This window comes from Mustela lutreola, chromosome 4, assembly GCF_030435805.1.
Source record: "Mustela lutreola isolate mMusLut2 chromosome 4, mMusLut2.pri, whole genome shotgun sequence".
Lineage (NCBI taxonomy): Eukaryota > Metazoa > Chordata > Mammalia > Carnivora > Mustelidae > Mustela > Mustela lutreola.
Genome location: NC_081293.1, coordinates 116,727,732 through 116,742,580, shown reverse-complemented (window position 1 = coordinate 116,742,580; position 14,849 = coordinate 116,727,732). Strand labels below are relative to the sequence as shown.

General features: G+C 35.2%; 1 protein-coding gene across 3 annotated transcripts in view; it reads left to right on the top strand.

Moving 5' to 3' along the window:
- Nucleotides 1–14,849, top strand: part of FAM185A (family with sequence similarity 185 member A) — a 54,399-nt gene that overhangs the window by 30,746 nt on the left and 8,804 nt on the right. For 2 of the 3 annotated variants that reach the window (XM_059170913.1, XM_059170912.1), the window contains exons 6-7: nucleotides 2,900–2,995; nucleotides 7,045–7,179. In XM_059170913.1, the coding sequence (XP_059026896.1) occupies nucleotides 2,900–2,995; nucleotides 7,045–7,179 (231 nt within the window). The remainder of the gene's footprint in view (nucleotides 1–2,899; nucleotides 2,996–7,044; nucleotides 7,180–14,849) is intronic. The other variant, XM_059170914.1, reaches the window with a different exon arrangement.

Genomic DNA, 14,849 nt, shown 5'->3' with positions numbered 1-14,849 from the left:
GTTCTTGAAGATTCTCTACCTCTGCCAGCATGCGCTCTCTCTCTCTCTCTCTCTTCCTCCCCAATAAATAAATATATCTTTAAAAATAAAGTAAAATGAGGGTCACCTGGGTGGCTCAGTGGGTTAAAGCCTCTGCCTTCAGCTCAGGTCATGATTTCAGGGTCCTGGGATTGAGCCCCACATCGGGCTGTCTGCTCAGCAGGGAGCCTGCTTCCTCCTCTCTCTGCCTGCTTGTGATCTGTCAAATAAATAAATAAAATCTTAAAAAAAAATAAAGTAAAATGAGTCAACAATAGAAAGCAAAGCTTGGTAATAGGTAATAGTAGGGTTGGAGTGCTAATAGAGTCGCTCACCTAGCTTTACTTTCTCTATCCTGTGTTGTCTCTTTTGGAAGGCACTGTTAGAAGCCATGTACTGGTAATTTTATCTTTAAAAAAAAGAATGTCTTCATGTTTGGAGCAGGAGGTGGGGTGATTGCCTTGTGTGCCCCTCGTAAGCCCAGCCTCCTAATGCCTCCTCTCTAATACAGGATACCAAGGCAAGATACCTAAAAATCCTTACTTGAAATGACCTTACAGTTCTGCCTTTGCAAATCCTTTACAGCCTTTATGTGAGATTTGTTCCTTGTTCTTGGCAATTAGTTTGGGAAATGTAGGAATCAAGTTGCAGAAATGAAGAAATATCTGTTGTGTTGCTGTTCCTTAGTATGTATATGTTGAAACGTGAAGTAAAATGGTAAATATTCAGAAGAACTTTCTGAACTTGCTTGACTGATTGAAAAGAATTTTTCCTTTATCTGAAAGTTTGGAATTTTAGCCTTTCAAGTAGTTGTTTTTCTCTATTAGTTAAATGTATATTGTAAATATCTGGGTTTTTTGGTTGTATGTAGTTGGATTTTTTGGTTGTATGTAGTGATTAACTAGTAGTTAACATCAGTTTTGTATGTGTAATTTTCCAGGAAAACTCAGTGGTCTCTATGAGACCAACCAGATCTTTGTCCAAAATTGTGATGATAGCTAGCTTTCGGTGAGAGCCCACTTATTTCAAACACTAACTGCACTAATAATTTCTGTTTACTTCTTACTCACGGTCAAATGCATATTTCCCTTAAGGCTTCTTCTGAGAGCTATAGAATTTCTCCATTAGGTGAATTTCCAAAAAATGAAACTTTGTAAAGAAAGTCTTAGTTTGACTCTTGATAATTAATTCTTTCTTCCAATCATTTGTATTACACAAAACAAAAGAAAATTATTGTTTGTTTTGCTACATAGCTTTTCCAATATCACTTTTGCTTTCTCTTTTGAAAACATCTTGAGTTTTGATTTTTTTTTTTTTTTTGGACCGTCTCTAAGGCATTGGCCATTATCAGAGCTCAAGACCGATAACATGAGGTTGTAATTACTCAGTGGCTCGTGATAAAATTATTTAGCTGTTATTTCCCATGGGTTTGGAGGAAGAAGTGAAAAAGTACTGTTTATTAGCCTCATGAACATCTTGTGTTTTTTTCCCCCTAGAGAAAGTAAGAAAGCAAACTAATGTTTCAGATATTTTACTTTGTTCAACCTGGGATAATACACACATTGTGTAGTCCACATTTTTTAATCATAATATATTTTTACTTGACTTGTTTTAGGATGCATTAAGAAGTTATTTAAAAGGAGTTACTGTTGGTAACTGAGGAGAAAGTTATTCTTTGCCCAACTATTCTGTGTCATTTATCACTAATGGCTTAATTTGCCACCATCAGTGTTAACTTTTGAACTTAAGATTTAAAGAAAGTGGGTCCAATAAAGGCCATTTTTCAGTATAGATTACAGATAATTATTATGAATTATCTTGGGGTCAGATTTTAACCAGTTTATTCCCAAGTAGCTTTGTTTAGGGTCATGTAAAAATTTGAAGAAAAATGTATAGTATACAAATGTTTTTTTCTTCACATTTTACTAAAAGTTTAATATAATTTTTGGCAATATTTTCACCACACTCCCTGATTTGTTTCCACTTTGAAGTAGTAAAATTCTTGATAAAATATGCTTTTTAAGAGGCCTTTCTAAAAAAAATACACTTTGGCCTTCCCAGGGCAGTCAGACAGAATATTAGATCAAAGGTTCAGTTGTCATGGTTGAGGAAGAAGGAGCTACTTAGTGCTGACTCTTCAACATCATTCTCTTACTTCTTTGTCTCTTGGTCAGCTTTCCCTTGAACTTGAAATGCTGACTTTTTGAAAACTGGGGTCAGTGACAACAATACTTGAGTTTCAAATCAACACCACTTTAATTATGGTTTTCTTCTCTTGACTGAAAGATATATGTTCAATTCCAGAAATTTGAAAAGAAACAAGCTTCACTCACTCTTTAAGTGACTCCCTTTTCTCCATTTCTGTTTAAGAAATGCAAAAAATCTTATCTAGAGTAAGCTTTCATTATTAGCAGAATTTTTTAGGACTAGCAGATTTGCTGAAAGGAAAAAATATAAGAAGTTCTGATTTTTGTTAACTTTGTTACTACTTCTGTGTATCTGTACGTGAGAGAAAATTCTTTCGTAAATATTGAAAGTTGATAATAAACTAATTATATCAATGGTACTTAATAATCTTGGCTCTGAAGGATCCACAGCTTGTGTACTGTCCTTCCTATATATTAGGTTGCATAGTAAGCATGTTTATCAATAAGTTATGTAGGTGACTATAGGCATAGGGATTTTTTGTTATCTAGGTGTAGATTACTGATTCTGTTTTCTTTTTAAAGTGAAAGATGGCATAACCATGGGGAAAATACAAAGCCTTGCAAGACTCTTAGTGCCTTATTCTACTGCCGAAGTAGAGTCCTTTGTTTCAAGTTTATCATTTCAGTTACTACAATAAGAATGATTATACTTACAGTTTTTCTTTTTTTCCTAGATTCATCCTCTGGATGTCTACAGGCCTCAACTCATCAGGGTGCAATAGATGTTTATGTCAGCCAACTAGGGAAAGTGGAGTTGAAATCCCATAAAGGTTAGCCAAGTGGAATGTTTTGATGTATGGTCTACGGAAGGTTTATGTAATAACATCCAGGAAAGAGATGGTCAGGTTGTTTTATCTATTCTTACATCATGAGTTCAAGAAAATTTTCTTCTGATAAAACTCGATTTAAAGACTAATGGTGGTGGGCCCAGTCAGTTAAGTAACTGGCCTTCAGCTCAGGTCATGATCCTGGGGGACTGAGCCCTGCATTAGGCTCCTTGCTCAGTGGTGTATCTGTTTCTCTGTTACTCTCTGTCCCACCACCACCACATTCTCTTTTTCTCTCTCTCTCTTTCTGTCTTTCTCAAATGAATAAATAAAATCTTTTAAAAAATAAAATGAGACAAAGACTGACTAGAACGGCACCTGGCTGGCTCAGTTGGTAGAACATGCAACTCCTGATCTTGGGGTTGTGAGGTTGAGCCCCACATTGGGTGTAGAGATTGCTTAAAAATAAATTCTTTAAAAAGAGAAGAAGAAAAGAATAATAAAGACTGACTGGAATACTGGCCTTCTAGACCAATGATTTTTGAAACTTTTGGAACAGATGGCCATAAAGACTATTGTTCCCTTTGTAGTTCAAACAAAAATGTTAGAAAATATTGACTGTTACTGTGGAATTATTGAGTGTTACTGTTTGGGCTTTTCAGTTTGGTTTTATGTCTGAAATAGAATATTCTCTGGAGGGGAAATGCTCCCGTACATTCTTTTGGAGGCTTTCTACCATCCTGTAATCAGATCTTCTTGAGCCATCACACTAGAATAATTCTTTGCAATGTATGATCCTGAAAAAAGGTGTCATCAGGAAGGTCCTCTAAAGTAATTGTTGACTTAGTCTCTTAAAGTATTGTCTTATTATAACGTATTTCTTCTAAAATCTTATTTCTCCTAAAATCTTATTTCTGTTACAAATAATTTATTCTAAGAATTCAAGTATTTCATTAAAACGAATACACTTTTTAGTCATAGGAAGACTGAATATTTGTCTGTGTGTACATGGTGGCAAGTGGCTTGGATACTTGGAGTAGCTTGGCCTTAGGGGCTGAAGTGACCTGGGTGCAGAAAGCTAAGAAATGTAGCTATTTAAAAAAAAGTTTTAAATAAAATCTAGATCTGCATATTGGCCAGAACAGGACTATATATGTATAACAAGGAATACTTCCTTACAGAAACCTGCTGTTGGCAATTTGTTGGTTATGTTGGTTTAATACTTTTTTGTCCAACGGCTCTCTTGTCAGAGTGTCAAAATGAAACTACAAACACAGAGGCCTTAAACAGAAGTTTTTTTGCTGACACACAGATGTGATTTGATTTCTCAAGATTGCATTTTTTTCTTTTAAAATAGGATAATATTGTGTTCTCACTGAATTCCTGAGAGCTTCAGTAATGCCATTCAGGGTATTTTGTAAGTGCCATAAAAGTCATGTATTCTCTTATTATGAAGGCCCTAAGAGAAAAAATGTAAACCATTACTAATTTACTATAACTAGTAACAGAGTACAAACTTTTCAATAAGTAGCTCTTACATGAAAGTTATTTCCTGTTTTGTATGGATGGACAAAAAAAGTAAAATAAGACAAAAATCATTGTTAATCTTCATCAATTTAAAATATTTTTGAGCATTATTTGGGATCTTGTTCTAGTAATCTATTGAAATAGGATGTGATGCTGCAAGAGTTGATTAAGTTTATAATTTTGTGGTTTTTCCTATTTGGACTGGCATGAAGCTTAAAGATAACTGAAAACAAAAATTTCTTACTTCAGGTCTTTTAATTCTAACTATACTTAGGAATAGTAACTTTTTAAAAGAGTAATGGAAAATTGTTCAGGTTTCTGTTGCTTAATGGTTGTAAAGACATCTAGAATCCTTTCCAGCTCTGCCCCTGTCTTGCTGTAGGGTTTGGGAGCCAACCACTTGCGTCTCTTAGATGTTCTCTATTTTGCCATGTGAAAAAGAATGTTGCATGCTTGTTTTCTCTCTTCTTATGAGTTAACCTTATTAATTCTTTCCAAAAGGCTGTGTTTAGGCTTAAAAGTCAGACCTGTATCTGAGTACTGACTCTTCCATTTAAAATTTGTCTGTGATGAAACCAATGATCTTAATATAGTATGCCTTCAGTAAATGGTATGGTTAGTATTAGTTCACGTTTTAATTTAAAAAAATGGTATTGGTGTCAGTAACCATCAAAATAGTTTATGAAGTGAAAGAGGTTGAAAATGTAGCAAGAGCTTTCTAAAAAAGATAAAGATGGGACATTTGGGAAAGTTTTCAAATCATGGGAGTTCTTCTTTCACAGATAATAATGGAGTTTTGATAGTGATGACTTGTTTTTCAAGAATGTAGAGAGAGATGAGGGAAGAAGTAGTTACAATGCTTAACATTTTAAAGCTCATAGATTTAACAACTCTTTTTCATTTAAGAACAGAAAAAAGTATTCATAAAATTACCACATTTGATGTATTTTGAGGTAAAAAGTGCTACAGAAAAGTTTTAAAAATCTATTTTTTTCTACTTTTAAAAGTATGTTTGGTAGAAAAGCATGCATCTTCTATTCATTCTGAAATTTTCTAGGTTTTTTTTTTCCCCCTTAGTCCCTCAAACCTGTTGTTATAGGGACTCTCTCCTGTCAGTAGTTTATATTTAAAATCTGAAAAGCAGTTTGTTTTATAAATAAAATAACCCAGTTGCAGTGATATACTTTGTTTCCCACCCCACCTTTTTGGGGGTTAATTATGAGAGTTTATCAGTTTTACCCCAGACTTTCAGGTTCCAGGTAGAAAGATGGAGAAGATAAGAAATTAGAGAAATTTAGGCTGATGTTAACCAAACTAAGAGACAGACAATGACCCATAAATAAGTCCATTTTAAAAGGAATCTTTACAACATTCATAATGAAAGTCATCCTGACCACCTTTGTCTGCAGAGGAAGTGGGCTTAATGCTCTATGGCCAGAGCCTCTTACTTGATTTGATATATGAGAAACAGAGTGAAACAGGAGTGTGTTGGTGAGTTTGCCCTGCAACCTATGTAGTTGTTTTAGAAAATTATTTATTTGCTAACGGAGTAGTTTTTCTTCTTTCCTCCTTTAAAAGCTTAAATTTCTACAAGATTGTAGTGGAAATAAACTTGAATGTCTTGTCTCAGGCACCTAAAAGACTATTCCATTGAAAAGAAACATTAGTTGAAATTCAAATGTTCCCTTTTTTTATTATCGTTCTTTTCCACCACCACCCCTCCCTCCCCAGCACACATACAAGGTACAACTGAAAGCACAAGAGCTTAGGATTCTAGTTTAGTCACAGTGATCAGGGAAATCACAACTCCTATAATATGATGAGGGAGCAGTGTGTGAAATACCACAGTGGTTAAGAGCATGGGCTCTTGTCACTGAAGTGAAGCTAGATTCCAACACTTGTGCTAGTGGTTACTTGAAGAAAATTTTAAAATTGGAGTTCTAATAATACCTCATAAAGTTGATATGTAGATTAAGGGATCATCTCAGCTGTCTTGCTCTCAGTAAATGCTCAATTAATGGTGAACATTGTCTACAAAGTTTACTACTCATTTTTCTGATATTGGATAAGCTGACTAGGGCTATTTGCTGAACAAGTTCATAATATTCTAATGACTCATGCCCTTGGCAGAAGTTAATGTGAATGCCTTGGAGTAAGAAAAGGCACTGCTGTTTATATTCTTTTAAAGTTGTTGGGTTTTTTTGTTTGTTTGTTTGTTTGTTTCATTAGAGACTGAAAGCAAGCACAATCGAGGGTAGGGTCAGAGGGAGAAGGAAGAAGCAGATTCCCACCTGAGCAGGGAATCTGATGTGGGGAGCCCAGGACCCCAGGATCATGACCTGAGCTGAAGGCAGATGCTTAACTGACTAAGCCATTCAGGCGCGCTGCACTGCTGGGTAAATAAAGTGTGCTAAGGAGTTAAAGACAGTGTTCCAGGAGCATTGCTACTCTTTCAGTCATATTTCAAATAACCCCTGGTACTTTTCATTTTCTTGCATTAATAAACTTTTTAAAATCTATTATAGGCTCTATTCTTGTCAAGGTCGCATCTTCTCTTCAAGCTCATTTACAGTTATCGGGAAGAGAGGTTGATGTGAACTCAGAAGTCCATGTTCAAGAAATGACTGAAGTTCATAAAGACGATGCTGTAATAATTACTGGTAAGGATAACACATTTTACTATGTGAGATGAATAGTCATCCTCCATACATAGGTAGAAATATGGTATGCTTTACTGCAGTTTTACTCTTTTATTCCTTTCCATTGTCACATTTTGGTGTTTGACACTCTTTTCTTCCAACTGCATATCAGTAAGTAGCACAGTGTAGGCATTTAGTTTTGAAACACTCCCTAGATGACACTGGATAAAATCAGTTTAAAAAATTCTCTATCTCCAGGAGATGTTTGCACACCCATGTTTACAGCAGCATTACTCACAGTAGCAAAAAGGTAAAAGCAACCCAAATGTCTATTGATAGATAAATGGATAAGTGAAATGTGGTATATACATAAAGTGGAATATTATTTGGCCTTAAAAAGGAAGGAAATCTTGTCACATGATGAAACATGGATGAACCTTCAGGACATCATGCTAAGTGAAATAAACCAGTTACAAAAAGACAAATACTCTATGATTCCTCTTATATGTGATATCTAAAGTAGTCAGATTTATAGAAACAGAAAGCAGGGGAAGGGGAGAATGGGAAGTTATTCAAAGAACATATATAGCATTCTAGTTTTGCAAGATGAAAAAGTTCTGGAGATCTGTTGTACAGTGATGTGAGTATACTTAACACTACTGAACTATAACTTAAAAATGAGATGGTACATTTTATGCATTTTTTACTATAATTAAAAAATTTTTAAGACCATAATTTTTTTTTTTCCTGGTATAGCTGCTTTCTAACTCTTGGCCTTAAATATCATCTAAATATATGTGTATAACAACACTCAAAGTTAACTTTGTATGATTGGAATAAACACAAATTTGGTTTGGTATTATGCACATTATAAACTTGCTTTTTTAATAGAACAAATTCTCAGTCCCAGAAATATGAATGGCTTTTGCACATTTTTTCTGATTACCTCTGGCTGCACTGTTGGCTGATACTACTTTTTAAAATATTTATTGTATACATATAAATACTAAATACATGTACACAATACCAAAAAAAAAAAAAAAAAGTGGGGGGAATTAATGGCTGGTAAAGTTTTCCTTCAGATCTTACCAGAATGGCATTGAGAAGGACATTGAAAAAATGTGTGGTGGTAGTGATGGTGCCAATGAAGTGTCTTCATAGATCAGTTTCATTTTCAAATACAGGCATACCTCAAAGATCTTGTATGTTCTGATCCACACTACTGCAACGAAGCAACTCAAATGAATATTTTCAGTTTCCTAGTACATATAAAAGCTACATTTATACTATGCTATAGTCTGTTAAAGTATACAGTAGCACTGTGTCTAAAAAAACAATGCAGATACCTTAATTAAAAATGCTTTGTTGCAAAAAAAAAATTGCTAATCATCATCTGAGCTTTTGGTGAGTCATAATCTTTTTGCATTGATGTTGATGGTTGGTGACTGGTAAGGGTTGCTGAAGGTTGAAGGTTGTGATAGCTATGGCAATTTCTTAAGATAAAACAGTAATGAAGTTTGCAGCATTGATTCTTCCTTTCACAAATGATTTCTCTGTAATGCATAATGCTGTTTGAGAGCATTTACACACAGAACTTTCAGAATTAGAATCAATCCTCTCAAATTCTGCTGCTGCTTTATCAAGTAAGTTTGTGTAATATTCTAAATTCTTTGTTGTCATTCCCACAGTCTTTATAACATCTTCACCAGGAATGGATTCTGTCTTGAGAAACCACTTTATTTGTCCATAAAAAGCTTCTCTTCATCCATTAAAATTTTATCTCTTGAGATTGCAGCAGTTCAGTCACAGCTTCGGACTCTACTTCTGCTTCTGTTTCTTTTCCTCTTTCTACTACATTTGCATTTACTTCCCCCACTAAAGTCTTGAACCCTCAAAGTCATCCATGAATCAGCTTCTTCCAAACTCCTGCTAATATTGATACTTTAACTCTTCCCCATGAATCATGAATGTCCTTAATGGCAGCTAGGGTAATTAATCCTTTTCAGAAGGTTTTTAATTTATTTTGCCCAGATGCATCAGAGAAATCACTTTCTATTGCAGCTATAGCTTTATGAAATGTATTTCTTAAATAATAAGACTAGAAAGTTGAAATGACTCCTTGATCCATGCACTACAGGATGGGTGTTGTGTTAGCAAGCACAAGAACATTAATCTCATTGTACATCTCATCAGAGCTCTTGGGTGACCGCTGCATTGTCAATGAGCAGTCATATTTTGAAAGGAATCTTTTTTTTTTTTGAACAATAGGTCTCAATAGGGCTTAAAATATTTAGTAAACCATGTTGTAAACAGATGAGATATCATCCAGGTTTTGATGTTCCATTGATTGAGCCCAGTCAGAGTAGGTTTAGCAAAATTTTTAAGAGCCCTAGGATTTCCAGAGTGGTAAATCAGCATTGGCTTCAACTTAAAAGTTACCAGCTGGATTAACCTCTATCAGGAGAGTCAGCCTGTCCTTTGAAGTTTTGAAGCCAGACGTGGACTTCTCCTCTCTAGCTATGAAATTCCTAGGTGGCATTTTCCTCCAATATAAGGTGTTTGTATACATTGAAAATTGGTTGTTTACTGTATCACCTTCATTAATGATCTTACATAGATCTTTTGGATAATTTCCTGCAGCTTCTGCATTAGCCCCTTGTGTCTCACCCTGCACTCTTATGTTATGGAGACAGCTTCTTTCCTTAAACGTCATGAATCAGCCTCTGCTAGCATCAAACCTTTTTCATTCAGCTTTCTCACCTCGGCGTTCATAGACTTGAAGTGTGTTAGGGCCTTGCTCTGGATTAGGCTTTGGCTTAAGGGAATGTTGTGGTTGGTTGGATCTTCTATCCAGACTGTTAAAACTTTCTCCATATCAGTAATAAGGCTGTTTCACTTTCTTACCATTTGTGTGTTCACTGGTCATACTTTCAGTTTTTCTTAAAGAACTTTTCTTTTGCATTCACAACTTAGCTAACATTTTGGCACATGGCACCTAGCTTTCTGCCTGTCTTGGCTTTGGACAAGGCTTCCTCACTGAGCTTAATCATTTTCAGCTTTTGATTTAAAGTAAGAGGTATATGTGACTTATTTTCACTTAAACACTTGGAGACTATTGTAGGATTTTTATTGTAGGATTATTAATTGGCCTAATATTGTTGGCACAATAGGAAATAGGGAGGTCTAAGGAAAGAGAGAGAGAGATGGGGGACTGACCACATTTATCAATTAAGTTTGCCATCTTGTATTGGTGCCATTTATGGTGCTTCAAATCAGTCACTTTAGTAAAATCAAAGACCACTGATCACAAATCATCATAATACATATAATAATAATAAAAAAGTTTAAAATATGGTGAGAATTACCAAAATGTGACACACAGACACAAAGTGAGCCACTGCAGGGTTGCCACAGATCTTCAGTTTGTGAAAAATGTAGTGTCTACACAGCACGAGAGAGCAAAGTGCAATAAAGCAAGGTATGCCTTTATTCATTTTGTGTGTCATAAAAGTCTAAAAAGTAACTTGTTAAAAATCATAGAATCTTAACAAAAAGCATAACAAGTAGCAAAAATAAGACCTATACACATACCCACCCTCAAATGTAACTCAGTAGCTGATAGGTAGACTCTTAGTGACATAGTGAAAATTTGATGAAAATGTAACTGTATTAAATGTACTAAGAATCAACTTCTTATGATCTAATCATTTGATTTTAGTAAGGAGGCAATAGAGTTAGCTTTTTTGGTCCCCAATCTAAAGCAATAATGTAAATTTGTTGTTTAATGTTCTGAATGATAGCATAATCAAATTATTTTGTGTATATTAAGAATTTTTGAATTAGAAATTTAAGTTACTTTGTCATTTTTTTATTGTTACTCGTAGAATCTTGTGCCTTCCTGAAATTTACATTTAGTTTTAATTCGCTTTTAAAGCCCTATTTTCAACATTTCAGCCATTAAGAAAAAAACCTCATTAAATCCTTTAAGAATACTTACTAGTCCTGTGACTGGATAAAATCAGTACCTGCAGACCTGATCTCTTTTTTTCTTACCCATTCTTATTCTACTCAGCCAGTACCACCTCAAGCATAATCTATTTAAAAACAAACATCATCTTTCCTTTGCATAACCCCTGCTTCTGTCTTCTCTATTTTCCTTTATTTGGTCAATCACTCAACAAACTTGTATTAATTATTGAGCCAAACACTGCTAGAAACTAGGAATGAAAGGTATCCTCTGAGAAGGTTACATCCTAGTAAGGCAAGACAAATCAGTGAACATAGTAAAGTGGAATGAATGTATTAAATGTATGTATACGGTAGAGTGAAAGCACATGACACATCTAAATTAGACTAGCATTGTGAGTTTGAGTAAGTGAGAGAAGTGCAGTATAGCTAGAGTACAGAGAGTAGGGAAAGTGGCATAAAGGAAGGCTGGAAACTTTGGGAGGGGTCAGATCATATAGGACTGATTTGGATTTTATACTAAGTGCATTGCAAAGACACCAAAAGGGTTTCATCTGGGTTTATACAACCAAATCGGTGCATTGCAAATGTGCACTAAATTTTGAGTGGAGAAAGATTGTAAGGGACAATGGTGAGTAAAGGAAAATCTAATTAGCATGTTACTGCAGTAAGTCAGGAGAAAGAGGTTAGTGGCCTGGACTCCGCTGCAAGCTGTCTTAAAATCAACAAACAAACATATAAGCCTTCAATAAATTTTGGTTGAGGAAATAGGTAATTGGATGCTGTGAGAAAGATAGATGCTTATTTTATTGGTTATTATGAGGCTTCTCAAAGTATTTGTTTTCTAGTCCCTCCTTCCTTCCTAAACCAGGAAGGCCCAAATTGCAGAATGAATTTTATTTCCTGCCCACAGCGTAAGAATCTAGGAACTAATCATCAGAATTTTTTTGTAGAGTACCACATAACATTAGCCCCAGTTGTATCTATAGATTGTCTCTCATTAGTTTAAATCTATTAGAGTAATTGTGCAGAGGGATCTCAGATAAAAACAGAGCAGTTCCTTTGGAGAGAGCTGTGTGAACAAGTGACTGAGTTTATAGAAGCTTTCATATTTCATTTTAATTCTAAAACTGTTTGGTGCCCCGAAGGCCACAGACCTTATTTATCAAATGGATGGAAAAATTTTTTTCAAAGTTTATTTGACAGAGATCACAAGTAGGCAGAGAGGCAGGCAAAGAGGGGGGGGGAAGCATGCTCCCCGCTGAGGAGAGCCTGATGCAGGGCAGAATCCCAGGACCTCAAGACCATGACCTGAGCCGAGGCCAGAGGCGTAACCTACTGAGCCATCCAGGCGCCCCTGGATGGAATAATTTGAGGGGCCTTTTTCAAGAAAATCAGGGCAAATTTCTTTTTCTGTGGCGATTTCCAACATGAAACCCAATTTTGGAAATAACGAGCAGTTTTATATGTGAGTTGTTATTATAGGCAGCTGAGCTCAGCTCATCTGGGCCTTCCTTACAGAGCCTATGAGGCATAGAAACAGAAATACCCTCAATGCTAAAAAGTCTGGGTTATATCTGTAGCATGACTTTTGCATGATTTCTGCAAGAAACCAGGCCCGTAAAAATTAGTCCCTAGGGCTCAGGCTTCCCACAGGGTTTGATGTGTCAACCCTGTAATTTTATTTGATTTCCTGCTTCATGGTTTCCTTTGTTTTTGCTGTCACTAATAACTGTTCTTTGTACAATTCTTAAAGTGATTTATAAGTATTATATGCTATTCGGAGGTCAAAAGAAAGCCCGGGACTCTCAGGCTGAAACATTTATTTACTTTAAAAGCTGTGCACAGTGTATATTCTTTGGGGTGCATTTTTTAATCCTTATAAGATCCTTGATTCCAAGTTTTGTGCTCTACCCATTTATGGCAAATTTAATGAGTAGTGAGTGTTTAGGTAACATATTTCTTAGAAGAAATTGACTTCTCTGTTAGGTTTTAGTCTTGGTTTATCAACTTAGATATGAAACCTCACTGTGTATATCAAGACATTCTGTGAGCCCAAAACTGCATGCGGTACAAAATCCTTTTGTCTTAAAGCCCCCAGTTTAGATGTTAGAGAGTATTAGAGATGAAGCATGTTGCCAGCCAAATGATGTTTGCCCTTGTCTGCTTAGTAGAGGAGGTGATACTGTGTTCTCTTTATTTTAGTCATTTAAGAAATGTAAAGCATATAAAAAAATGAATTCATGTGGAATTAGACAACCAAGTCAAAAGAGAGTTCTGTGCTTTTAAGCCAGAGAGTTATACAGTTGAGGGTATTGTGATTTACAATGGAAAACTGGTGCATGGGTTGGAAAAGAGGATAAGATGGTTCTAAGCCCCCAGAATGCCACTTTTAAAATCTAGTGATGGTGTTTTCCCTCCAAAGGGGGAAAAATACCTAGTTTTTTGATATGACTCATAGAAATAATTCTTTTTTTAGAGCACACTGAAGTTGAGTTTTCTCCAAGCTTATAGCGCATGGATTTGTCAGTTACGTAAATGTGCTTTAAGATGACATGGAAGAAATTCAGTAAGAGAATGAAGAGTGCTATAGGCTTATGGCTGTCTACTTAAAAATACTTTGACAGGGAGCTAATGTGGAAAAACTGCCTTCAGATTGTTTGTGCTTTTAATGTGTTTTTGTTTCCCCATCATTTTTTAAAGTGTAAGATACTGAGAATGTCATAGATAATTAGACATCAACTTTGTTAATGTTTACCAAAAAGACCAGGTTTTGTTTCTTTTCATCTGCAAACATTACCTGTAAGGCTAGACAGTAAATATGTTAGATGTTGCAGGCTACATATTAAAAAAATGTTTTTTTAATAACCCTTTAAAAATGTAAAAGTCATTCTTAGTTCTTAGGCCATAAAAGCAGGCCTCAGGCCAGATTCAGCCTGTGGGCTATAATTTCTTACCATCTAGACTAGAGATTAAAGTGCAGGCCCTAATCTTAGAGCATATCAATTCTGTTTTTAAGGCTTGGGGATTTTGTTTGTTTTTGTTTTTGTATTTATTGTAGTCATTTAAGAAATACCGAACCATAGCCAAATCTTATCCTGAATGATATCTCCCCAGGAATGAGGAAAAAATGATTTATGCCCATAAAATTGTGATTATATAAGATTTAAGAAACAGTGCAACCATAGAATATATATATATATATATTGTGGCAAATAAAAACACAAAATGTTCAGCATCACTAGCCATTAGTGAAGTGCAAATTAAAATCAGAATGAGATACTACCTATTAGAATGGGTAAAATAAAAAATACTGATAATACCAAATGCTGGCAAGTATGTGGAAAGATTGGATTTCTCCTACATTGCTGTTAGAAATGTAAAATGACATACCTACTCTAAAATTCAGTGTGGCAGTTTGTTGAAAAACTAAACTTAAAACTACCATATGACCCAACAATTACACTCCTAGACATTTGTCTTGGACAAATAAAACTTAAAGTTTCATATAAAAACCTGTACACAAATATTTATAGCTTTATTTGTAATACCCAAAGCAAGAAATGATGAGAATACCCTTCTGTTAGTAAATGGTTACACAGACTGTAGTATGTCTATATAATGGAATACTATTCAACAATAAAAAGGAATGATACAAGTATACCTGGGTGGCTCAGTCAGTTAAGCATCTGCCTTCAGGTCAGGTCATGATCCCAGGGATTGGC